The 26565-nt window shown below is 52.1% G+C and overlaps 1 protein-coding gene across 1 annotated transcript; it reads left to right on the top strand.

Annotated features, from left to right (window-relative positions):
• The first annotated feature begins 12907 nt into the window (after positions 1–12907).
• Positions 12908–26542, top strand: Trim8 (tripartite motif containing 8). The gene is made up of 6 exons (XM_041661417.1): positions 12908–13477; positions 22589–22684; positions 23071–23304; positions 24609–24640; positions 24773–24888; positions 25187–26542. The coding sequence occupies exons 1-6, from the start codon at positions 12908–12910 to the stop codon at positions 25792–25794; spliced, it is 1656 nt and encodes a 551-aa protein (XP_041517351.1). The 3' UTR covers positions 25795–26542.
• Positions 26543–26565: the final 23 nt, after the last annotated feature.

The following is a 26565-nucleotide window of genomic DNA, read 5'->3' as shown; positions in this document are numbered from 1 at the left end:
TCTGGTTTGTTTGTGTGCTTCTTTCTGGCATGCTAAGGTGTGTGTGTGTGTGTGTGTGTGTGTGAGAGAGAGAGAGAGAGAGAGAGAGAGGAGAGAGGTGTGTGACACCAGGGTTTGAACTCATGGCCTTGCTGCGTGCCAGGCAAATGCTCTACTCTGAGTTGTGTCCCTAGGCCTTACATGCTTCTTTCTTGATACCTGAAGTAAAGGAGCCAGAAGACTGGCACCCTGGCACCACTGAGAAGTGGAATGAGCCAGAAGCGCAAGGTGCATTCAGCAGGCGCTCTACCACTAAGGTCAACACACACAGCCTTCCTTTGTAGGTCAGGAGGGCTGGGTCCAGAATACATTTATGTTTATTATATTTGTGTGTGTGTGTGTGTGTGTGTGTGTGTGTGTGTGTGTGTACACATTCCATAGCACATGTAGAGACAGAGGACAGCTTGCGGGAGTGATCTCCTCCTGCCATGGACCTGAAGTCATCAGGCTTTTGTGAAAAGTGTCTTTACCCACTGAGCCTTCTTGACAGCCTGTATTTTGGTTGTTGCAGTTGCTGCTGCTGCTGTTTGAAAGAGGGTCTCATTGTTTAGCCTCCCAGGTGCTGAAAACACAGAGTGGTGCATAGCCAGACCTCTACCCTTCACTCTGTTCTTCCCACTCTTATCAAGAACATTTTTCCCTCGGTTCCAGAGGGATCCAAAACTGAGAAAAGCGGGCCTTCCTTACCTCCAGTTCTGGGAGTCTTCTCCGGAACAGCTAGCCACTCTACCAGGCATCTAAATTCAGCCTCCTCTTCAGTGGCCTGGGGCTACACTCAGATCTGGAAAATCTCAGAACCAGATGACATAGGCCAGCTCACCCTTCTAGCAACACCCAAGCTAGGTAAAGAGGCAGAGTGGTATGCCATCCTCCCCCGGGCTCCTGATGGCATGTGCCCTTTGAGGACCCGATATCAATAGAGTCCAGTGCTGGGGTGGGGGAGAAAACAGCGTAGGCCTGGCAGCATCAGCATCCACACAGGATTCTGAAAACCCTTGGAACCACCTGAGGCTTTCCACATTCTTTCCCTTCCTACTAGGCCTAGTTTTCTGTCCCAGCACGTGGCAGGGCCTTTCTCTTGATCTTCAGGATGGACTGGTAGCACTCAGGGGTCTCCGCCAGGACTAGTGACAGGTCATGAGACATCACAAGGCAGAGGGATGTCTGGAGACCTTACCAACAAGGAAGTCAGTGTCCATCTTGCCCCAGTGACCTCTTCTTGAACTCTGGAAATGGCTAGCTCCCTAGGGGTGGAGTGGATCATGTCTGGATCCTTGGTCCCTCTGGTGCACACTGGTGCACAGGACAAGAGAATAAGTGGGGGTGTCTGAGGCCAGGGTGCCAGGCCATGCCTTTCCCCTTAACTCACTTCCTCGCCTAACTGACCTAGAAAGCCCCGGAAGTCCTGCCCCAACTAGCACAGAGCAGGGGGGTCCTGTGCCTGTGTCTCGGAGACAGTAGCAGGCCATGGATGTCTGGAAAGACAAGAACTTTTTAGAGACCTGGTCTCTAGAGCAGAAGCCTCATTCTTTTTTTTTTTTTAATATTTCTATGGCTTATTTAACTTTATTTTATGTGCATTGGTGTGAAGGTGTCAGATCCCCTGCAACTGGATCTTCAGACAGTTGTGAGCTGCCATGTGGGTGCTGGGAATTGAACCCGGGTCTTCTGGAAGAGCAGTCAGTGCTCTTAACCACTGAGCCATATCTCCAGCCCCCAGAAGCCTCATTCTTGAAGACCTAGGAGAGAGAGCTGCAGTGTGCTCCTTGACGGCTCTTCTAGAAGACCTGGGCATTGCTGTGGGCATCTATTCTGCCTCCTCTGGGTCCTTCAGTGGGGGCTGCTGTTTCAGCACCTTGGGGCTGAGGAGCCCAAGAGATTTGCCAAACTGGCCCAACCACAAGGGCAATGCAAGCTGGAAGTGATTGCCCAGCCTGCCAGGCATTGAGGCAGCTGCAGGTACTGAGAGGGAGGAGGGAGATGGGGGTGGGGTGAGGGTGTGATTTGCTGAACAGAATGAAGGGTAGGTTCCCAGCCTGCAGAGGCAGGTCAGGATGTGGTGGGGGGGCAGCCCTTCTTGGGGGACCTGAGCCAGTCCCCTGCTGACTCAGGAAATCTAGTGAGATATTTCTGCACTTGCTGCCAAGCCTGCTTACCTGAATTAGAGTACCCCAAATCCACATGGTAGGCAATAACTGACACCCCATAGTCTTCTAACTCCACATGGACATTGCGGCATGTGTGCATGGGCACACATAAATATTACGGGTTTTTTTTTTTTTTTGGAAGAGGCTGTTTTTTGAGACAGTTTCTCCATATAGCTTTAACATGCCTCAAACCCCCACTGTAGGTCAAGTTGGTCTCAAACTAAGTGATCCACCTGCCTCAGCTTCCTGAGTTCTGGACTTAATGCGCCACCGTGCCCAGAATACACACACAAATATTTAACCAATGCTATTTTCCCATGTCTGAGAGAGTTAAGGGCAGACAGAATGGGGAAGGGCCCCTGCTCGCTAGTGGGTATTCCTAGAGTGATGATTTTTAAGCACCACGGGGTGAAGGGAACTTGAGGGCTTGTCGTTAGGGTGGTAGTATTTTTGAAGCCGGGGGTTGAGGACAGTCCCTTGTTTCTGTGGTTTTGCCCCCCCCACTCACACCCACCTCAGTCTCAGGGCATGGAGTACAAGAACTCGCAGGTGGCGGCCGGCCTGTAGACAGCAAGGCAGCTGGCCATTGTCGAGGTTCTGCCATAACATTGTGTGAGCAGGAAGAACTGGAAATCAGGCTGAAGAGATGGCTTAGTAAGAGGTAAGAGCAATTGCTGTGAAAGCTGAGGACCAGAGTTCAAGTCCCCAGCATCCATGTAAACATCAGCCATGTGTGCCTCTAACCTGAGCGTTGGGGAATAGAAACAGTCGGATCCAGAACCCTGACAGCCAGCGTCAAGTTCAGTGAGAGAGACTCTGTCTCAAATGAAAGATGACATTGGACGTGGCAGCGCACGCCTTTAATCCCAGCACTCAGGAGAGACAGAGGCAGGCGGACCTCTGAGTTTGAGGCCAGGATACACAGAGAAACTCTCTCTTGAGAAAAATAAAAACTAAAAAAAGGCGAGTGATAGACATTGGATGTCTTCCTCCAGCCCCTGCACAAAGTAGTCACTGGGTTGGTGTGGTTGTTTTTCAGACCGGCTCAGTAGGTAAAGGTTTTCTCACCAAGCCTGGCAACCTGAGTTTGATTGCTGGGACGCATGTGGTGGAAGAAGAGAACCAACCCCTGCCAGCTGCCCTCTGGCCTCCACATGCACGTGTGCGAGTGGGCGTCTAACTTAGGCCATATATATACTCAAACACATAAAATAAATAAATGAATATTTAAACATTTTTTGACCTTTATATGTTAAATTGTGTGTACTTTTGGGGTGTGTATGTTTGTGTCTGTGCGTGTGCGCAAGTGCCTGAGGAAATGAGAGGTGCCTGATCCGCCTGGGGCTGGAGTTATGAGCCACCTGACATGGCTTCTGGGAACAGAATTTACGGCCTCTGTAAGTGCTCTTAATTGATGATCCATCTCTCTACCCACAAGAATGTTTTTTTTTTTTTATTTTTTTTATTTTTTTTTATTTTTTTTTTAAAATATTTATTTATTTATTATGTATACAATATTCTGTCTGTGTGTATATCTGTAGGTCAGAAGAGGGCACCAGACCTCATTACAGATGGTTGTGAGCCACCATGTGGTTGCCGGGAATTGAACTCAGGACCTTTGGAAGAGCAGGCAATGCTCTTAACCACTGAGCCATTTCTCCAGCCCCAAGAATGTTTTTTTTTTAAACTGGAAAGTATCAGTGGTTCTTCTAGCAAAAGTATGCCAAGAACTTTTCATGCCAAGGCGTGGACCCAGGCTGGATGTGGGGCCAGGTTGACGGGCACAAACCCTTGCAAGGAAGAGCAAAGGAAGAGAAAAGCCGTCGGTGACGCTCTGCTCTGTCTACCCTCGTTCCACCCTTCACGCTGAGACTAGATGCGTCCACCAACTAGCCTGTGCCTGCAATAGATACTTATAAAACTTTTGCAAAGATTATGAGCAGAATACCTGAGCTTGTCTGGTCGCATTTACCATGCTGTTTGTTTGTTTGGTTGGTTTTTCAAGACAAGGCTTTTCTGTGTAGTCCTTGCTGTCCTGGAATTAACTTTGTAAACCAGGCTGGCCTCGAACTCAGAGATCTGCCTGCCTCTGTTTCCCGAGTGCTGGGATTAAAGGTGTGCGCCACCACTCTGTAGACCAGGCTGGCCTTGAACTCAGTCATCCACCTGCCTCTGTTTCCCCAGTGCTGGGATTAAAGGTGAGCGCTGCCATACCTGGCCTGCCTTTGCCATCCTTTAAAAGCATCCAGTCCAGATAATTATATTTGACTTATTTATTTTGATGTGTATAGGCCCTTTGCATGTGTTTCTGTATGTGCACCACATATGTGCCTGGTGCTCACAGAGGTCAGAAAAGAGCATCAGATTTCCTAGAACTGGAGTTATAGATGGTTATGAGTCACCCTGTGGGTGCTGGGAACTGAACCCAGGGCTTCCACAAGAGCAGCAGGTGTTCTTAACTGCTGAGTCGTCTCTTAAACCCACACACACACATACATATACACACACATACATATATATGTAAATTATATATAGTTTATAGATTATATATATTGTTTGTTTTTCAAAACAGTTCTCTGCACATCTGTGGCTGTCCTAGAACTCACTCTATAGACCGGGTTGGCATTGAACTCAGAGCTCTGCCTGCCTCTGCCTCCCAAGTGCTGATTTAAGGTGTGCACCACAACCATCCAGCTCCCAATAATTTTTAAAGATAGAATATATAGGCTGGGTGTCTTGCTACCTGCCACCAATCCCATCACTTGGAGGGTGAAAGGAGAAGGGTTTGGAGTCTGGGCCAGCCTGGGCTACATGAGGCCCTGTCTCAAACAAGCAGGCAAGCAAATGTACGTGGAGATAGCTGCTGTGAAGAAATGGGAGAGTGTGCGGACGCTTTTTATATAGGTCAGGGAAAGCCCGAGGCATAGGTGTATCTGAATGACGGAAGACTTGAGCTACAGAGGCCTCTGGGGGAAGAATGGGTCAGGCAAGGGAAGAGCTACTGCAAAGCCTAGACAAGCATCTTTGAGGAACCACAGGAAGCCAGTGGCTAGAGCTGAATGAGGTGTTTGGCCAAACTGGCCAGGTTATTTGGGGTCTTCTAATACCCTGGCTTTCTTTTCTTTCTTTCTTTTTTGTTTGTTTTTGGGGTTTTTTTTTGGGGGGGGGTTGTTTGTTTGTTTTTTGAGATAGGCTTTCTCTATATAGCTTGGAGCCCATTCTGGAACTAGCTCTGTAGACCAGGCTGGCCTCACTCAGAGATCTACCTGCCTCTGCTTCCCGAGTTCTGGGATTAAAGTTGTGTGCCACCACTGCCCACCCAGCTTATTTTATTTTGTTTTTTATAACTTACTAATTTTTATTTTATGTGCATTGGTGTTTTGCCTGCACATATGTCTGTATGTGGGATCCCTTGGAACTGGAGTTACAGACACTTGTAAGCTGCCATGTGAGTACTGGGAATTGAACGTGTGTCTTTGGAAAGAGCAGGCAGAGCCATTAACTACTGAGCCCCCGTTATTCATTTTATTTAGAGACAAGATCTAGCTAATGTAACCTGGGTTAGTTTTGACTCCGAATCCACTTGCCTCAGTTACCCTTCCGCTAGGATTACAGGTGGGTGCCACTATGCCTGGTTCATTTCACTTTTGAGAAAGTTTGTCATGGTTAACATTCCCAACTTGACGGGATCTGAAACCTGCTTAGAAGGCAAGCCTCTGGGCACACCTTGGTAGGGTATCTAGACTAGGTTAGCCTTTAGGCAAAACAGTCAGGGGTTATCAAGATGAGATCAATTGAGAAAGCAAGCCCCACCTAACCATAGGCTCCTCCATCACACTGGCTGGAGTCCTAGACTGAAAGGAATTGAGTTGAATGAGGAGTATTATCTCCCTTTTCTTCCTGACTGGGCTCAACGTGACCAGCCACCTCCTCAAGCTCAGGCTACCATGACTGACTTCCTCATTACAAAGGACTGGACTCCGTCCTAGAACTGTGAACCCAGTGACTGCTGCTTGCTGCTTCTTCTCCTTCCTCCTCCTCCTCCTTTTTTTTTTTTTTTGTTTGTTTTGTTTTGTTCTGTTCTGTTCTGTTCTGGCACTAGCTCTTTGCACCAGACTGGCCTCAAACTCAGAGATTCACCAGCCTCTGCCTCCTGACTTATGGGATTAAAGGCATGCACCACCACCACCCAGCAAACCCTTGCTTCTTTAAACTGCTTTTCTCTGGTATTTGATCCCAGTAACCAGAAAAATGAGGGCAGGTTCTGTGTTGCCCAGGCTGGCCTCCAATGTTCCTCTTACCTCAACCTCACAAGTGGGACGCAATTATGTGCCACAACACGTGACTGTCGAGTTTTTTGTTTTTCTCAAACATTTTTGTATGTCTGAGTATTTGGCCTGAGGTGTATGTATGTGCAACACGTGCGTGCCTGGTGCCCTTGGACGTCAGAGGAGAGTGTTAGGCTCTCTGGAACTAGAGCTACAGACAGTTGTGATCTATCATGTGGGTGCTGGGAATTGAACCCAGGTCTTCTGGAAGAACAGCCAAGTCCTCTTAATTGCTGAACCATTGCTTCAGCCCTTTATTTTTACTTTCAATCATATGTGGGGAGGGGGCCGGGCGGTGGTGGCGCACGCCTTTAATCCCAGCACTCGGGAGGCAGAGGCAGGCGGATCTCTGTGAGTTCGAGACCAGCCTGGTCTACAAGAGCTAGTTCCAGGACAGGCTCCAAAACCACAGAGAAACCCTGTCTCGAAAAACCAAAAAAAAAAAAAAATCATATGTGTGTGGGGAGGTGGAGTACCTACAGAGTTGAGAATAGGGCATTGGAACTCTTGGAGCAGGAGTTACAGTTTAAACCATCCTCTGTCTCCGACTTATATATTATGGACTCAGCCCATTGTGCTGGCGCACACCTTTAATCCCAGCACTCAGAAGGCAGAGGTAGGCCAATCATTGGGGGTTTGAGGTTCTCCTGGTCTACATAGTAAATTTGACAATAGCTGGGGCTACATAGAGAGACCCTGTCTCAAAAACAACAAAAGAATATTCTCTATACTATGTTACAAATTGATTCCAAGAGGCAAGAGCAGAAGCAGAATCAGGACCCACTGAAATAATCCAGGCAAGAGATTATAATGAAATCATGGATATTCTAAGCAGTCATGGGCTAGGAGGCATAGCTCTGTGGAAGTATATTGTAGGAGACAGGCTTTGAGACCTAATGCCATGAACAATAAAAATAAAGGCACCTGAGGCTTTGCTGAGTGAGGCTGGGGCTATAGCTCAGCCAATAGAGTAGACGCTTAGTATGCACAAAGCCCTGCATTTGATCCCCAGCACCACATGTAAAAAGTCAGGCATGATGGCATAGGTTTGTAATCTCATCACTCGGGAGACGAAGGCAGGAGAGTCAGGAGTTCAAGATTAGCCTGGGCTATATAGAGAGTTTGAGGACAGCCTGCGTTATTTAAGACCCTATCTCAGAAAAACTAAAATAAGTAAGTACATAAATGAACGGGTTTTCTGAGGCTGGCTTCCAGAGAGGCAGAAGGCTATAGCAGTGACAGGTTTGGGGGGGGGGTGCAGAAATAAGAATATGTTTGGATGTGATAGGTTTGAGATCTTTATTGTAGCTCCCACTAAAAAAGGCACATAGCAGAAGCAGGCAGATTTCTGTGAGCTTGAGGCCAACCTGGTCTACAAAGCGAGTTCTAGGACAGCTAGGGCTACATACAGAAATTTTGCCTGAAAAAAAAAAAAGGCACGTGAAAGCCTGGTATCCTTGAAGGTGAAGGGAAGAGAAGGACCTAGCTACAGCTCCTGATGCTGATGGAGTGGATGGGGTAGGGAAAGATAGACATCCGGTTATTTCTCTCATGCCTGACTGGGCAGTGGTTGAGTGGCTACTGGGGAAAGAATTCGAAGCTTAGTGGGACTCTGAGTGCCTGTGAGGGACCTGTGGTGTGTGGTGTGCGTCTCGAGCACCGGGCCACTGCTCATCATCAAGGCTCAGGAGGAAAGGAGACGTGTGGTTAGGAAAAAGGGGGATGGAGAGCTGGACTCTCAGAACTGTCAACATCTCCAACTTAGAAGAGGCCCCATTGTATATTTGTGTCAATGAGTTATCATATTAGACATCATGAGCATCATCTTGGGTGAGGTTTCTGTTGCTGTGATGAAATACCATGACTAAAAGCAACTTGGGAAGAAATGGTTTAATTTCATTTTACACCTGTGTCCATCATCCAGGGAAGTCGAGGCAGAAATTCAAGAACTTGGAGACAGGAACAAATGCAGAAACTATGGAACCGAGCTGCTTACTGGCATGCTCAGCCTGCTTATAGGATTCAGGGCCATCAGCCCAGCCCAGGGATGGCACCACCATTGAGTTGGGTCCTCCCACATCAATCATCATCAATCAAAAAAAGGTCTTACATGCTTGCCGGAGTATTCTCTCAACTGAGGTTCCCTCTTTCAAAATGACTCTAGCTTACGTCAAGTTGACGTAAAACTAGCCAGCATAACTACATATAAGTATTAACATTTTAATTAAGAATCTAAAAAAGAGCCGGACGGTGGTGGCGCACGCCTTTAATCCCAGCACTCGGGAGGCAGAGGCAGGCGGATCTCTGGGAGTTCGAGGCCAGCCTGGTCTACAAGAGCTAGTTCCAGGACAGGCTCCAAAGCTACAGAAAAAGCCTGTCTTGAAAAACAAAAAACAAACAAACAAAAGGGCCAGAAGTGGATGGTGGGTGGGGTGGCGTCTGTCTTTAATCCCAGCACTCAACTGGTAGAGGCAGGCAGATCTCTGTGAGTTCAAGGTCAGCCTGGTCTACAGAGTGAGTTACAGCCAGAGCTACAAAAAAAGAATTTAAAAATAAAACTTGGGTCTTGCAAGAGAGCTCAAGCTTGCAGATGTGAGGATCAGAGCGGAGTCTCCAGAGCCCATGTAAGAAGCCAGGCATGGCAGCAGTGCACTGAACTTGTGAATCCCGTGCTGGGAAGTGGAGACAGCCAAGCAAGTCTATTTGGTGGTCTCCAGACAAGTGAGAGCCTGTCTCAGAAAACGAAAAGCAGATATGCCCGAGGAACACCACCAAGCGACACTGTGCTTTGGCATGGGTACACTTACACTCCACATAGGCTAGCCAGGGATGGAGCCTGGCCAAGGTTTGCCTAACGTACAAAAGCTCTGGGTTCAATTGCCACCTCCACAAACTAGATAATATATTGTGTAAGATAGTGGAAGAAATACATGTATGTATATACTTAGCAGGCTATACATATAATGCTAAGTGCATCGTGGTCCTATTCCTACCTAGCTCCTATTGTTATGTGGATTCTCCTCTGCCCCACAGCTAATCAAACATTAAGTCCTGTTGGTTCTCCTTCCAATATATACCAAGCCCAAGGACTCACAACTAGCTTAGAGTCCAAATTCCTTCCTGTGTTGGTGACTGGCGATATCCTGTGTGTTCTGGTCCCTATCTCTCTCCCTCCCATGATGCCTTCTTTCTTCCCAGGAACAGCTTGTGCATTTGCTTTTGCCTTTTGATGAGAGTACTCCTTCCCAGGTTGTCACTAGCCTGATTCTTGGTGCGCATTCAGTTCTGGGCTCAAAAGACAAGACACTTTTACTTAGAGCCTTTGTGTGTGCCTCTTACTTACTCTCAGAAATTATCCTACATATTATTCATTTTTTTAAATGTACGTTTTCCAGGAAATTCCGTGGGCCTAGAAAAATGTCACCAGTATGTAAGAGGCCTTTGTTATACTATATGCATATTCACGGACTGACCAACTAACTCAGGGAGATGTCTACAGTTCCTTAAGCGTCAGGTTTCTCATCAATATGAAAGGGATTACTAGCTTGGTAGTTTTAAGCTTCAGAGATGTGAGGGCAAGTATCGAGGAGATAGGGCAATGCTCCACGACGAACCTTTGCAATTCCCTGCTCAATTCCTCTAGACACTTGAGCAAACTGATTGACAACCCTTTTTTCCTCTCAGATAAAAAGAGCTATAGCTGACGAGGACCCGGAAAAAACGGTGCCACAGTCAGGCGATATCATCGCCGTTTTAAGAAGCTGGGACAGAGCTCCTCCCTTAGCACCCAATGTTTAATGTACCGAAGTTAGTGCAAGTCACGTGAGATCACGGCGCTTCGCCACGCCTTAAGGAGGCGGAGTCTCACCTTGAGGGCCAATAGCATAAGCCGCTTTAGGAACAGCCCTAATTCCAGATAGGGAAAGGGGCGGGGCCAAGAGTCTAAGCAGCTGTAAGAGCACTTCCGGAAAATACGCCCCTCCCCTCACCCCTCCCCGCTGATTTCGCTAGTACCGGGTGGGCTGAGCCAGCGGGTGCTGATTAAAGGAGCCGCCTGCCGCTTTCTCCTCGCCTCCCCCCCCAACCCCGGTCTCCCCGCCCCCTTCCAGAGTAGCGGGACCGGCCTTGATGTAGGGATACACACCCCCCACCCCAGCGCTTCTGTCACCCTTGTCCACGAGCCCTGAGCTCTAGAGCAATCCTCCTGCCTTCTCGCGCCCCCATCTTGCCGGCCTTTCTCTGCTTCGAACCCATTGTATGCGGGGCGGCTGGGAACCCCGGCCCGAGACACTGGACCCCAGTGTGCCCCCTCGGTGGGTCCTGCGGGCCGAGGCCCCTCCCCGCTCGTGCTGCTCCAGGCTGGGGCGAGAGTGTCCTTCCCTCGCTGCGCCGGCGGTGGAGGTCGGTGGGCCGCACCCCAGCCCCAACACGAACCCCCCGGTACCCTTTCCTAGAGGGAGAAGAGCCGGAGAGACCCAAGGCAGGGAGAAGCAACCTCGAACTGCCCGGCCTGCTGATCATTTTTATTATCGAGATTATTATTGAAAGGGGGCGGGACCCCAGGATACGGAGAAGGGGGCCAGAGACGCAGCTATTTCTATTAAACAGATTATTCTTGAAATAATACACGCAAGATGGCTGAAGGTGGCTGTGATGAGAGTGTTGGGCTGGGGAGTGGCTGGTTTTTATCTTTTTACCCCGTTTTTCTTTCTTCTTTCTTTCTTTTTTTTTTTTTTTCCTCTCTCTTGATCTGAGGATAAAGCTCTGAAGCGACAGCCGCAGCGTAGACCCTGCCCGGAGTGCCCGCCCTCCCCTCACTTGAGAAGCTGCGGGAGAGGACAAACGGACCCACGGACCGAGCGACGGGTGCGGGCCCGCTCCGGACGCGTCGCCCGGGCAGCGCTGGGGGCCACAGGCGCTCGCCGTTCCGCCGACTTCTTCCATTTCTAATCTTTTAAAAAGAATTTTTTTTGGAAAGGACCGGGATGGGTGGAGCAGAGGTGGAGAGGAATCAAGACTTGGCATTTTCCTCCTTCCCTCTCTCCTAATTTGCTGGAGGCCGCCAGCCCTCCCCTTGGAGGAAAAAAAAATCCCACCAAAGGGAGGGGGGAAAGAAAAAAGCGAGCTGCAGGACCCTCAAGCGCGCGCCCGGACCCGGGCCTCAGCGCGGCCGCTGGGAGCTCAAGATGGCTGGGCGCTGAAGACGCACCCGGCCCGGCTGGCTCGGCCCGGCCCCGCCACGGCAGGCTGGCTCCGACCGCAGCCCGGAGCCGTCCAGGCCGGAGCAGCAGAGGCCGAGAAGAAAAGAAAGTGGGGGGGGAGGGGTGGGGGGGCGAAGGGGGAGGGCCGGGCGGGGGGGAGGGGAGGGCCGGGAGCCGAGCCTCCTGTTCATTAGCAGTTGAGAAAAATTCCTTTCTAGTTTGATCAATCCTTGTTTTCCTCGGCGCAGGCGAGCCGCCCGCCCAGCGCGGAGACGGGGAGTGGGGTCTCTCTGCGGCGGGGGCGCCCTGCGCGGGGCCTCCGGGGAGCACAGAAGTAGCGACAAGGGGGTCAGGCCAGAGCACCTCCCGGGCTTCTCCCTCCCTCCCTCCCTCTCTGGTTGCTTTTTTTTTTTTCCACTTCTCTCCCTCCCCCTTCCGTTTCTATTTGTGAAGGGAGGAGGAAGGCAGAGGCGGGCTGGTGTCTCTGGCCGGGGACTGGAATTTCATCTGAATGACTGCCCCAGCGCGCACGCAGCGCCCCGCAGTCGGCCCGCCCGCGCCCTGCAACCCGCAGCCGGCCGGCCAGCTGGAGGACGCCCGCGTCACGGCCCAGGGACCGCCGGCGCGCCTTGCTCGCCGGCTCCGGATCGAGCCAGCTTCGGTGCGGCTGAACTAGCTTTCCGTGCCCCTCGGACCTCGGCCGGGAGCCAGGCAAAAGGCGCGGCTCGGAGCAGCCGGGAGGGAGCCACCGTTGCCGCGACCGCCACCCTAGGAAGAGTGCGGCTCCCCCGCTCGGTGCGCCGCGGGGCGCGCCCCGATGCCAGCCGCGGGGCCGAGCGCAGGCCGCGGGACGCCCCTTCCCTAGCCGTGCCGACGGTGAGGCGGCCTGTTATATGGAATTTGGACCACGGCGTTCCCCTCCAGGGCTGGTGCCCCGGCCGCGGCCCTGGCGCAGCCCGCCGCCTCCCGCTAGGCACTCGCCAGGAGGAGGAGACGCAGCCGGCGGCGCGCGCTGCGCGAGGACCCAGACTCCCTCCTCTGGGGGGCGGGCACGCGGAAGGCGCTGGTGACTGAGCGACTGGCGGGGCCGGCGGGGACCGGAGCTCCGGGCTCGGTGGGTCCCCAGCTGCATCAGACGGATCCCCAGGGTTGGGAAATTCGGGAGGTCTCGGGCCCCCTGCCCGCAGCCGCCATGGCGGAGAATTGGAAGAACTGCTTTGAGGAGGAGCTCATCTGCCCCATCTGCCTGCACGTCTTCGTGGAACCGGTGCAGCTGCCGTGCAAGCATAACTTCTGCCGGGGCTGCATCGGCGAGGCTTGGGCCAAGGACAGTGGCCTGGTGCGCTGCCCTGAGTGCAACCAGGCCTACAATCAGAAGCCCGGCCTGGAGAAGAACCTGAAGCTCACCAACATCGTGGAGAAGTTCAACGCCCTGCACGTGGAGAAGCCGCCGACGGCACTGCACTGCGTGTTCTGTCGCCGCGGCCCCCCGCTGCCGGCGCAGAAGGTCTGCCTGCGCTGCGAGGCTCCCTGCTGCCAGTCCCACGTGCAGACGCACCTGCAGCAGCCCTCCACCGCCCGCGGGCACCTCCTGGTGGAGGCAGACGACGTGCGGGCCTGGAGCTGCCCGCAGCACAACGCCTACCGCCTGTACCACTGCGAGGCCGAGCAGGTGGCGGTGTGCCAGTACTGCTGCTACTACAGCGGCGCGCATCAGGGACACTCGGTGTGCGACGTGGAGATCCGGAGGAATGAGATACGGGCAAGTACACTTCACGCGCGCGCGCACCCACACACATATCCCGCCTAGGGGCTACTCATCCCCACGAGCTGACTCTTGTGGCATTAATCTAGAGGCCCTCTTCCAAACTCTCCTGTGAAAGTTTTGGGGGGACAAGGTTCTCAGAAGAAGGGCCTGGCTGCTGGGTGCATTCTCGCACCTGTGCCCTTAGGGCCCCTTTTGCGAGTCATTTATGGAATTGAGGGAGGCTGTTAGAAGTAGTTTAAGTGTCGCTTTTCTGTTTTGCGCAGTTCCCTCCCCCAGCTTTGTTTCTGTAAGCTCTACGGGAAGTCACCAAGGCAGTGACCCCGGTCCTGCTTCTCCAGCTGCTGTTTATGTAATGAGTGTCCTGGTGCCGCTGCTGTGGCTGACATGATCCATGATGCTGGCATACCAATGAGGAAGTAAACAAAAGCAGCCATGTTAGTTTTAAGCTCTATTGGAAACACATTGGGGGTGGGGGGAAGCTTCCGGAGGTAGAGCAGAACTCTGGTATCTAGCTGGGCAAGGCCTGCTGTTCAGAGTCATCTCCTACTGTCAGCTCTTCCGCGATCTGTCCCAGCAGACGCTCCCTAGGCTGAGGCTGCTCTCTGTGTACTTGTATGCTGCCCGAGCCTGCATGAACAAACCTTAAAGTATGTGTCTAACCCTTTCCTCCCGGCCCTGCCCTCCTCCACAGCCCTCCCACATTTGAGGAGGGGAGGTGGAAGACGGAAAAAGAATCCTGTGGGTTTAAGGTTGAGCCGCCTTGAAATCTGGTTTCAGGCAGCTGGCTCCCCTGGGCTGCCGGCTGGGTGATTACGGAACCGCACCCCCTCCCATTGTATACACCCTGCTGCAGCAGCCAATGTCAAAACCGCCTTCCCCCTCTTAGGCCTCCGGGCCTGGCTAGGGAACTGGACTGGGGCATACTTCCGTCCCTTTCACTGGAAGGGGGCTCCTCCCAGGTTCCTCTCGGGTCCCCTGCCTCTTGGGGTTGAGTCACACAGAAGGAAGGAGTTGATCTAAGCCATCTGAGCCATCTTGGAGGCGCGGGCTAGGGGTCTTGTGATAAGGGAACAAGGTTCTGCTTGGTAGGACTGGGAGTGTGTGTTTAGGGTGGGGGCCCCTGGAGGCCAGTGGGGCCTCTGCAGTAAGAGGAAGCTGGGTCTCTCCAGAATGTAGATGGGGGCTGTTTCCTTGGTGGTGGTGGGTGGGGGGGGGGACGAAGGCAAGGAGGGGACCAATCTAAATGAGTCACTGTTTAGCAATTAAAAAGCATACATATACAACCAACAAAAGGAAGAAGGGCCACCGCAGGCTGAGGGCGGGGATAACAAAATTTGCTGTATAATTAGTTTGCAATTGCATGGGCCAGTTCTAGGGTTTTGTGCCAGGAGAGGCCTCTGGTTTCTTAAAGGAAGTGTGGGGGATGGAGAGTCACTCCTCCCCACTAATGTTGGAAGAGGCCGTGGCCTGGGGAAATGGAGGAGCCCTGTGGTCCTCCTCCCCTGACTCAGGGCAGGCATAGCCTACACTTTACCCAGTATTGAAGCTGCGGCTATTAATAAAGATGGTAGGGGTGGAGGCTGGGAAAGTGCAGGGAAAGGCTGGAGAAAGGACGGCTGGCTGTCCAATTCTCTGTCTGTGATTGGCTGGAGAAAGTGGGTAGAGGGCAAAGAAAAGATGTGACTGAATGGAACAGGGGAGGATTTTGATTGGACCGTGTGCTTGCACCCCTGAAATACTAGGGATGTCTTGGCGGGGGGGAGAGAACTTCATTATACCTGGCTTGGTATTAGGGCATCTTTAGATGTGTGTCTGCATTACTCTCAAATTGCTATGGCTTGCTTGTGGACTGGGGAGGAGAGGGTAGCATCCTTAGCTTGCAGAGTACCATGGGCTCCTTTCATCAGGCCCTGAACTTATGTCAGCAGCTCCATGATGTGTCTGTCTGCTTGTGTGAGTGGTGAGTTGCATTAGGGCCAGATGTGCAATTCCGTGAGGTCAGCATCTGTGCCTGAGGCTCATCCTCCTCCATCCTTCTCTGATCCATTCTCTCTAGTGCCCCAGGGCACCAGGCTTGGAAACCCTTCAATAGCCCAGTGTCACTCAAGTAGGAGCCTGACTTATTGAATGCAGAGGTAGGGGTCCCACCCTTAGGGAGGGGCTGAAGCTGAATGGGAGAACCCTGCCCTCTCTCTAGGCTATCCTGGATGGGGGTGGGTGGGGAGAAGGTGTCTTTACTTCAGCCAGTTTTTTCTGGCTAGGAGTCTGTTTTAAGGGCCTTTGCTGTTGCTGTGGAAAGATATACCAGAATTTTCCAAGGTATAGGTGTAGAGGCACAAAGAACCATAAAAGGAATCTAGGTTCTGCCTGTTGTGTTTCCTCTCCTGCTCTCCCCCATGGGGTTAGGGTCCAAATCAGCCGCCTGGAAATAGTTAACGCTATTGAGGGTTTTGGGTGCCCAGAGTGGTGGCCTACACTTTAATCCCAGCACTTGGGAGGCAGGGGAATCGCTGTGAGTTCCAGGCCAGCCAGGGCACACAAGGAGACCTTATCTCAAAAAAAAAAAAAAAAAAAAAAAAAAAAACAAATCCAACACCATCAACAAAAAACTAACCACCACAACCACTGCTTAACCCTTTCTGGTAGCCCCATTCCCAAATATCTACAAGCACCTACTTTTCTGTGCTTCAGCCAGGGGCTTGGGTGGAGCATCAGGAAGGGGTGGGACTTAAGAGTTAGGCCTGTGCAGGCTAGGACATTGCCCCACTCTGCCTTTGAGAGGACTGGATGCCAACCAGATGGGCCTCAAGATCATTCTCTGGGACATACCTATAGCCTTGAAGTGTTTTCATCTGAGCTGTGGGTCCAGGATTGAGACCTCCATGGGCTCAGGCCCAGCAATCCTGAATGGACATAATCCCTTCCAGCCTCTAAGTTTAGGGGTTCATCTTAGTAATAGGGGGCTGATGGGAGTTGGGAGTACTCTTAAGACCTCTCTCAACATAGTGAAGACCCAAGAGAAGTCGTGGCCATGTGTGTGTGGCTTTGCAGATATGTGTGCTTGTGCTTGTGTGGTTTGTGTGCTCTCTGGGGAGCGGGGTTCCCACTGCTGGCATTAGTAGTTGCTTGGAGTGAGGGTGCTCTGTTCTTGTGAGAGGGTGGCCTAGAGGTCTCTGCTAAGCTGGGCCTGGGGTCACAGCCCCATCCCAGCAGTTCAGACCCTCTGCTCCCTCTGCCAATAGCAGACAGGGTGGGGAAGCTGTGTGTGCATTGAGGGGTGTGAGGTACACAGGTACTGTCTTCCATGGTCATCCTGAATCCTTTGAGAAGGGGTCTGTTTTGGCCTCCTCCCTGGGTCCTAAGAGGGAAGCCTCAGGCAGGGGCGCAATCTCTTGCCTCTACCGCAGCATCCTGCTGCCACAGCCAGGAGCCTGTTACACACTCCCAGCTCACAGTTCTGGACTCTGTGTGTGTCTGTGTCTGTCTGTCGGAACTGTTTTACCCCCACACGAGTATCTCCAAGAAAGGATGTGTGCATGACGGACTTAGTTAGGTACTACTTTCCTGTGTGGCTGTAGAGCTGGGAACAGAAGTGTGCTCATGTGTTTGTGTCTGTGAGAGTGGATGTCAGGTGAGAGGGGATGGGATGTAGTGGTTTGTGAATTTCCCCGGGACTTTGTTGTTTAGACTGCTACTTACCAAGTGCTTCCTCAGGTAATAGGTGGGCTGGGAACCTGCCAGGGGGCTTGTGACTTTCTTACCTGGGGATCTTTGGAAAGGGATCCACTTTGGTGGGTGTTGGAGGTGAGAGGGAGCCCCAGTAGGTGCTGCAGAGCTGGAGACTGGGGAGGGTCTGGGTGGGCAGCCCCACTTGGGCCTCTTGCCCTGAGCAAGCAAGTCTGACCAGCTTCATCCCTGGCTCTGGGAAAAAGCCTTCCTCCCTGGCTGGCCTGGCATTCAAACCCAGACAAAGGGGGGCTTTCTCTCTCGCCTCTTTGTTCTGCTGCCCCAGAGGCTGCTCTGTGCACAGCAAAAGCTAATTCGACTCTGCAGCTGGGAAGCCCTCTCACGCTGATGGCCTGTGGGGATCGCTGAGGCTCCAGCTTTCTCTTTGCCCTGACTCTTGTGCCTCCCACCCTTTATCTCTGGTTTCTCACAGGGTATCCAAAGCAAGCCCTGTGGCAGGGGAGGGGGACTTTTTTGGTGGGGAGAGGAGATTGCGCCCATGGAGCCAGGTCAGATTGGGTCCTGGGATACGGACTTAGGTTAGGAAGAAAGTCCCACAAGGTTCTAAGTGCTGGCCTGATCTGAGCAAGTCCTGTTCCAACAGCCCAGCCCCTTTCTGGTCCCCCACCCTACTCACCTTTGCCATAGGGGCTGCTGGAGCCAACCTAGGGCCTGCCTGTGCCCTGGCCCTCAGCACCAATCTCCCTTGACCTTCCTTTTCTTCAAGGTTGACTTGAGGGTTTATTATTATTTATTAACTTTTACCCAGCCCTTACTCTCCAAACCTCACCCATCTGCCTGATCTAGTCTGGTAGCAAAATACCACCAGGGCCTAGCTGGCCAGGCTCCAGAGGCACCTGAGATGGCAGGACAGGAGCTAGGCCCTGTGAATACCCCTCTTGGTTGGGTGGCCACCAAGGCATGGAAGCAGGTCTGAGATGCATGGTGCCCTGGAACCGTGGAGGGTACGGGAGTTCTTCATAGGCCCAGTAGATCCCAGATTGCCTGAAGCTCACAATTCTAGGGGGGCTTGCTCTGGGGGACTCCTCCAGAGTCCTTGCTCCCTCCATTGCTTCTAGACTAGATATGGTTCCCCTCCTACACACAGTTCAGGGAACTTATTGGGGGCCAGGGTCAGTTTGGAAAGTCACTGCTCCCCTGTTTTGGGAGGCCTTGCTGGGAATCAAGCTGGGACATGGAGCCCCACCTCAGCTGTGCGTTTTTCCCCAAATGGGAGCTGGAATTCCCTGAGAAGGCAGGTAAGAAGCAGCTGGAGGGAGGGAGGCTGCTGGGAGTGAGGGCTGGTGCTGCTCCTGCTTCCTCCACTCCTGGGCCTCCAGCATCTTCCTGGAGTCGGGGTCTCACTATGTAGCTCTGGCTATCCTAGAACCCACTATATAGACCAGGTTGGCCTCGAACTCAGAGATTGATCGCCTTGTCTCTGCCTCTCAAGTCTGGTGTTAAAGGGGCCGGCCACCACGCTCAGCCCATCTGATTTTCTGATTTGGTAGATCGGTGTGGGTGTGGTGAAGAGGCAGCAGGTGGGTTTTCCTCCTGCCAATCTCAGTGTTTGAAGTCACGCCCCTCGCTGGCTGCCCCCTGGCTGCAGGGAAGCTGGGGGAAGGGGTTTTCCCAGCCCTGCCTGCCCTGCAGGTCTCACTATGAGCTTCCTTCCTCATCCTACCCTCTCTCTTACAGCAGACCGGAAAACCTCTGAGGTGGTGGAGGGGAAATTAGACCCACCTACCTGTTGGGGCTACTGTTGTCGCTGGGCCATGGCTGGACTCAATATCTTCCCGCTGAGGGCGGGACCCTAGGATCCCCAACAGGAGTGCTTCCGGGGAATGCCTGAGAGGATAGGAGGCTAAGCTGCACCGGGACTAGGCAAGAGTTGGGGGATGGGGGCCTCAGTTGGGGTGGGGGAGGAGCTCTCACTGACTGGCAGGGTAAGAATCTTTCTTGGCCAGGGGAGGGTTGGTGGGAACTTTTGGCTGTCTCTGTCTCCTTCCCCCGGGACTCAGCCTTAGTCGCTCCCTCATCTGCTTATGGCCCTGGTCATCCATGACTTGGGTGGGCAGACGGGTGAGAGATTGCAGTGGTGAGGGCCAAGCCGTCAGACCGCCTGGATCCTGGTTTCTACCTGGGGTGCTTTGTTCCCGCAGGGTCACACCTATGCCCATAACATAGGCCGCCAGCATGCTGTCTGAGCCCCATTTGTGGTATAGGGGAGGGAAGTAGGCCTCCTGTTCACAGTGAAGCTTTTTAAAAATGTGTGTGTGTGTGTGTGTGTGTTTTACCTGCCTGTATGTAGGTGTACTGTGTGTGTGCAGTACCTGCAGAGGCCAGAAGGTGTTGGAACCCCAGGAACCTGGGTTACAGATGCTTGTGAGCCCATTAGTGCTGGAAGTCAAACCTGGTCCTCTACCCAAACAGCTAGTACTCCCAACCCCTGAACCAGTCTCCAGGAAAGCTTTCTATTTGGACCCCTTTGTTGTCTGGGATCTCCAAAGATCCAGTCTTGTGTAGGGCATTGGCTGCAAACATATGTGCACTAAGGGTCTCAGGGCCCAGGTTGCCTTACGTGCACCTGTGTGTGTACATGCGCATGCGTGCGCATGTGTATATCAGGCGGTACTCTGGGCACCTCTGCCCACATACGAGCTGTATTTATTGTCAGTCTGACCCCTCTGGCTGACAAGGGCAGGGTCGCTAAAGAGGAAGAGTTAGCCAGGATGAACTCCAGGCTCTCTTAGTTTAGGGGAGCCTTCACACTCACCCTAACTCCTGCCCTTAACATCTTGATTCTTTGTTTCTAGGCCAGCAACCTCCATAGAACAGGTTTGCCCGAAGGCCCGGAAGTCCGGCTGGCCTTGGTTTCCCCATTTATATTTATAAGAAGGGGGTAGGGGTGGTGAGGACGGAATTGTTAGGAGCTTCGCTTTGGGTGTGGTTTGAGTATAGGGTTTACCTGGTGAGACTGAAGGCCCCCACAGAGGAAGAGAAGCACCCCTTGCTGGTGGGCACTTTTGAGGGTCTGAGAGCCACTCTGCAGAACTTTATGCTGCCTCCTGGATGTTTCTGTATTCAACAGTAACCAGGTCTGAGGCCTTTGAAGGGAAGCAGAGGACAGCCACAGCCATAAAGCTTGCTTTTTTTTTTTTTTTTTTTTTGAGATAGGGTCTCCCTTTCACCAAGGATGACCTCAAACTTGTGATTTTCCCCAGAGCAGAAACTAAGGCTTGCACCATCATGCCTAGCTAACACCCAGTTCCTATTTGCTGCCACTACCACTCTCTTCCTTTTGTAGTCCAGACTGGCCTTGAACTTCTGGCGATCCTCCTGCCTCAGCCTTACTAATGCTGGTATTTTGGGTGTGTGCCAAGAGGGACTGGCCGGGACACCAGAATGTGAGCTGAAGATGAAGAGCAATGGTAGAGCTCCTGCCTAGCTGTGCAGGGCCCCTGGGTTCTAGCCGCAGGGTTGTGAACCCACAGTAACAGTGGTAGCGCACCTGCTTAGCAGACATGGAGATTCTAGGATAGAGCTGTCGCATAACTTCCTGAGAGTGGCAACATTTTGTGTCCGTTAGTGGCTACATGTAGCCATTGTAATCACTGGCAATGAGGTCCGGTGCTACTGAAAACCCCAAGCGGTGCTCAGTTATCTCTCTCTCTCTCTCTCTCTCCCCCCATTTCCCTTACCCCCACCCCCTCTGTCAGGGTCTTTCTATGTAGCCCATGCTGGGTCCAGCTCCTAACCCTCCTGTCTCGGCTCTGCGTCCTCACGCTGGGTTACAGGCAGGTGCTACCATATCTGGTTTACTTTATTTTCTATTAACGTCAGTGTAAAAAGTGGCCACTATACTAAAGAACACAGCTACTGAGTAGGGCAGGATGTGACAGCCCATCATGTGACCAGGATAGGAAGGGACCTGCACTGACTCAGAACAAACAGGGGTCATAGAAAGTTCCTCAGAAAGCAGACAAAGGTGAAGCATTGTTGGCTCCCAGACAGTGACAGAAAGAAGAGTCCTGGTGAGCGGCCCTGGAGATCCCTGAGATGCAAGGGTCACCGAGCCTTCTTGAGGCACACTGAGAATCTGCCCCAGCCAAGACTCTTGCCTGTACTTACCTGACACTCAGGAGGCTGGAAGTCATGTGTAAAAGATCGTTCTTGGCCATACTGCAACATTTGAAAGTTGGCAGTCATCTTGAGCAAGAGACACCTTGTTTGAAGAGGCATGTTTGGAGGTGGAGAAGGAAGGGGAGAAATAAAAAGCAATTGTCACTCTTGCAGAGGGACCTGCATTCAATTCCCAGTACGGCATGGAGGTTTTTCAACCATCCCTAACTCCATTTCCAGGGCACCCAAGCCCTGTGACCTTGGCCAGCACCAGACACATACCTTGTGCACATGAATTTACAAGCAAGACAGTCGTGCAAAAAAAAAAAATACAATTAGTGAATTAAATTTCTAAGGAAAGAACTTGGGGAAGCAGCTTGGTCTGGCTGTGAGCGGATGGTTCTTGGGAGCAGCAGGGTCTTTCTCTCCTGGTCTCACCATGGGGGGAGCTGAGAGACATAACTAGCAAGGACTCATTCCTGAGGCCAGCGCTCAGCCTTGGGAACAAGGAAGAGGTGGCTGTGTTGTTGCACCATAGAAAAGGACAAATGGAAGGTGAGGCCAAGAGCCTGTGTCACCTTGGAAGGCTGTTTGACCCACTGCATCTTAGGGTGCACCACTCAAGATGGTGCCCCCAGGGAAAAGTAGCCTGGCTTGGGTACTCAGACCTCCTGCCATATTACCTGGTGTGTGCCCATTACTGGCTATATAACTTCAAAGATATATGTTTATTTTTAATTGCAGTGTGTGTGTGTGTATGCGGGTGTGTGTGTGTGTATGCGGGTGTGTGTGTGTGTATGCGGGGGTGTGTGCACATGTGCCAATGAAGGCCAGGAGTCAGGTGTCCCTGAGCCACCTGTGAGCTGCCTGACATGGGTGCTGGGAACCATACCCTGGGTTTCCTGTAAGAGCAGTAGGCATCCTTCACCACTGAGCCATCTTGTCCCCTCCACTGGCCAGATGGTGCAACCCCTCTAGGCCTCGGTTTCTTCTTTTGTGAATGAGGATCCTAATACTTCACAGCATTGTGGGGTGATTAGAGGAACCCCCTTCTCGATATAATGAGATGATGGGAGCACAGGAAGCACGGCTACAAGTGCTTGGTGTGCAGGCCGGTCCTGGGCCTGCATGAGGACGGGGGAGGCTGGCTGGGTTTTAGGTCATCTTGAGTCTGTTACCAAAAAGGAGGGATGGTGCGTGGCTGGAAAGGCTAGAGTCGCACCCCGTTCTGACACCACCATTCCTCTGTCTCTACAGAAGATGCTGATGAAGCAGCAGGAGCGGCTGGAGGAGCGGGAGCAGGACATCGAGGACCAGCTCTACAAGCTTGAGTCGGACAAGCGCCTGGTGGAGGTAGTAATCCCTGAGCCGGTATGGGGGTAATGGGAAAATGGGGTGCAGGATCTTAGGTGAGTTGGAATCCCACTGGTTTTAGTGTGGCTGGCACAGAGCCCAGTGCTATGACTGGGGCTTTGGCAGGTCATGTGTTACCCTCAGAAGCCAGAGGGTCGCAGAAATTGGATTGGGGTGTGTGTACGCCTTTAATCCCAGCAGTCAGGAAGCAGAGGCAGGCAGATCTCCATGAGTTCGAGACCAGCCTAGTCTACAGAGCAAGTCCCAGGATAGCCAGGACTGTTATACAGAGAAACCTTATCCAAAAAGTAAATGGGGTTGGGGTAGTGACATCAGGCTGAAGTCACTCTGCTCATGTGCCTGCTTATCCTCGTCCGTCTCTGCAGGAGAAAGTGAGCCAGCTGAAGGAAGAGGTGCGGCTGCAGTACGAAAAGCTTCACCAGCTGCTGGATGAGGACTTGCGGCAAACGGTAGAGGTTCTGGACAAGGCGCAAGCCAAGTTCTGCAGCGAGAACGCGGCGCAGGCGCTGCACCTTGGGGAACGCATGCAGGAGGCCAAGAAGCTGCTGGGCTCCCTGCAGCTTCTCTTCGATAAGACAGAGGATGTCAGCTTCATGAAGGTGGGTCTGGGGACCACTCTGTGCAGCTGTCCCCCAGCTGCTTCCAGGCAGCAGGCTCACCTCCCTTAGCCTTTGGAGCCACTCTGTCCATCTGCTCTTCCTTGTTTGGGGACCTCAGGCAAGTCATAGATCCCTGAGCCTTTACATATATCAGTCCACCATCCTTTATCTATTATTCCAGATTTTTTTAAGCTCCAAAAACGAAACAACAAAGCCGGGCGGTGGTGGCGCACGCCTTTAATCCCAGCACTCGGGAGGCAGAGGCAGGCGGATCTCTGTGAGATCGAGACCAGCCTGGTCTACAAGAGCTAGTTCCAGGACAGGCTCGAAAACCACAGAGAAACCCTGTCTCAAAAAACCAAAAACAAACAAACAAACAAACAAACAAAAACGAAACAACACAAAGTTTGGCACTTCATTTAACAGTGAATACTGGGTAGAACTGACATGGGCAGTTAGAGGTCTTTCTGTGTTTCACATGGTAAAATAAATTTAAACAGGTTGCAATAGAAGTGTTGGGCCAGACTATGGTCCTGTTTGGATCATATGAAATATGTGATCATATATGATACGGATACCTTTGCTTCCTTCTGAAATCCAGATGTAGCCAGATTTCAAAGGCCTTTTGGACTGGGTGGTACACACCTTTAATCTCAGCACTCAAAGGGCAGAAGCAGAAGGATATCTGAGTTCCAGAGCAGCCTGCTTTACATAGGGAATTGTAGGACATCTAGGGCTATAAAATAATAAAAGGGAAGGGACTAGTGAAGTGGCTCAGTGGTTAAGAGCACTATCTGCTCTTCCAGAGGACCCGGGTTCAATTCTCAGCACCCACATGGCAGCTCACAACTGTCTAACTCCAGTTCCAGGGGATCTGACACCTTCACACCAATGCACATAAAAGAAAGCTTATCAATAAATAAATAAATAAATAAATAAATAAATAAATGGAAGGGATTTGTGGAACCCTCTCCCAGATATAATGGTACAAAGAAGCAGCAGTGCCTGGCTGGGAATGTGGCTCAGATTGTGTGGTACTTGCCTAGCACACATGAAACTCAGTTTGATCCTCAATACCATATGCTAGGTTTGTTAGCACACGCTCCTGGAAATCTGAACTGGGAAGTGGGGGCAGGATAGTTCAAGGTCATTCTAATACTTAATTCTACACCAGCCTAGGATCCATGAGACCCTGTTTCAAACAGCAAAAGCCATGCCAAGGTGGTAGCATAGCAAGCGTTCAATAAATGGAGCTGTTCTGCCTTGCCTTTCCCATTGACTGATTCTGCCTTCCTTCCTTGCAGAACACCAAGTCTGTGAAGATCCTAATGGACAGGTGAGCTGTTAGCCCCCAGGCCTCCAGACCCTTTATCTGAGGGAGGGCAGAGAGGGCCATGCCCACTGGTGGGGAGGTAGGGCGGGCTCACTGGGGCCTCCTCACAACAGACGCCCCGTCCACTGCCCCCAGGACCCAGACCTGCACGGGCAGCAGCCTTTCTCCCCCTAAGATCGGCCACCTGAACTCCAAGCTCTTCCTGAACGAGGTGGCCAAGAAGGAGAAGCAGTTGCGGAAGATGCTAGAAGGTGAGGGTGATGCCTCTGGGCAGGGGTAAATGCCATTGCCGTCTTCAAGAGGCAGCGTAGCTTCGCACACAGGTGTGGGACCTTGGGCAAGTGACATTACATTTCCTTGAGCTTTGGGGTTTTTTGTTTTTGTTTCTTTTGTTTTGTTTTTTGTTTCTTTCAGCTAGGAAATGAAACTAGTAAACACCAACCAAGAGGTCACATATTTGGACCCGTAGGGGTTCAGGTCCCACATGGGAAAGGAACCAGAGTTGTCTGGGCTGGTGCTTCAGCCGCATTTACTCCAAATTCTCCACAGGTTCCTTCAGCACGCCGGTGCCCTTCCTACAGAGCGTCCCCCTGTACCCCTGTGGTGTGAACAGCTCTGGGGCAGAGAAACGCAAGCACTCGACAGCCTTCCCGGAGGCCAGCTTCCTTGAGACGTCATCCGGTCCTGTGGGCAGCCAGTATGGGGCAGCGGGCACAGCCAGCGGCGAGGGCCAGTCTGGGCAACCTCTGGGGCCCTGCAGCTCCACACAACACTTGGTGGCCCTGCCGGGTGGTGCCCAACCAGTACACTCAAGTCCTGTGTTTCCCCCGTCGCAGTACCCCAATGGCTCTGCCACCCAGCAGCCCATGCTTCCTCAGTATGGCGGCCGCAAGATTCTCGTCTGTTCCGTGGACAACTGTTACTGTTCTTCCGTGGCCAACCATGGTGGCCACCAGCCGTACCCCCGATCCGGCCACTTCCCTTGGACAGTGCCCTCACAGGAATACTCACACCCACTTCCACCCACACCCTCCGTCCCTCAGTCCCTTCCTGGCCTGGCAGTCAGAGACTGGCTCGACGCTTCTCAGCAACCTGGTCACCAGGATTTCTACAGGGTGTATGGGCAGCCATCCACCAAACACTATGTGACGAGCTAACGCCAAGTGGGCAGTGGACGCTGGGGACCCTACCCCCAGCCCCGGAGGCTCGGGAGTTACACATTCAGAGACCTGCCCTTCTTTCTGCCCTCCTCTCTCCTTCCTCCATTCCCCCAGTCTTTTCCATTTGGTTTTGTTTTATTTAGGACCTTGTTTTGATTTTTTTTTTTTTTAATTATTCATCTCCTGGATGAGGAGGTGCTGGTGGGAGCTGGCCTGGGTAGGGGCTGCAGGTGGCCCTGGAGTTGGAACAGTGTCTTTCTCGAGGCACTGAACTCTCTATCTTTTTTTTCCTTTCTTTTCTTTTTTTTAAAAACCCACTCTTTCCCCTGCATCGCTCCCATGGCTGGAAGAAGCCTTGGGATGCCAACTCTCCTCATTTACCCTCGGAGACGGCCCAGGGCCCACTGGTCTGCTTCTCTTCCCTCCGATTTTTCTTCTGGGCAGTTTGATCACTGATGGAGTAAAGAATGACCTATAGATTGTGGAGTATTTTTGTTTTGTTTTTTAATTTTTTTAAACCAAGAATGATTTCTTCTGCCTCCTTCTCACCGCGTTCCCAGACGGAGTTCAAGGCCACATCTCAAGCATCTTTGGCACCTTCAGATTGAGTGGAAACCTAAAGCCAGGAGCCCCAAGTCCAGGAAAGGTGAAGAAAGGACTTTGCCAATGATAGTGACCACAGCGAAAGCAAATAATAATAATATTAATAATAATAAAGAGAAATAAAAGAAATAATGAATAAAAACAATAGCACAGCCCTTGTTGAGG

The sequence above is a fragment of the Microtus oregoni genome, unplaced genomic scaffold (genome assembly GCF_018167655.1).
Source record: "Microtus oregoni isolate MIOR12 unplaced genomic scaffold, Mior012 000012F_ref0000307, whole genome shotgun sequence".
In the NCBI taxonomy this organism is placed as follows: domain Eukaryota; kingdom Metazoa; phylum Chordata; class Mammalia; order Rodentia; family Cricetidae; genus Microtus; species Microtus oregoni.
The sequence above is the reverse complement of the archived record's forward strand: the minus strand, read 5'-3'. Positions and strand labels throughout refer to the sequence as shown.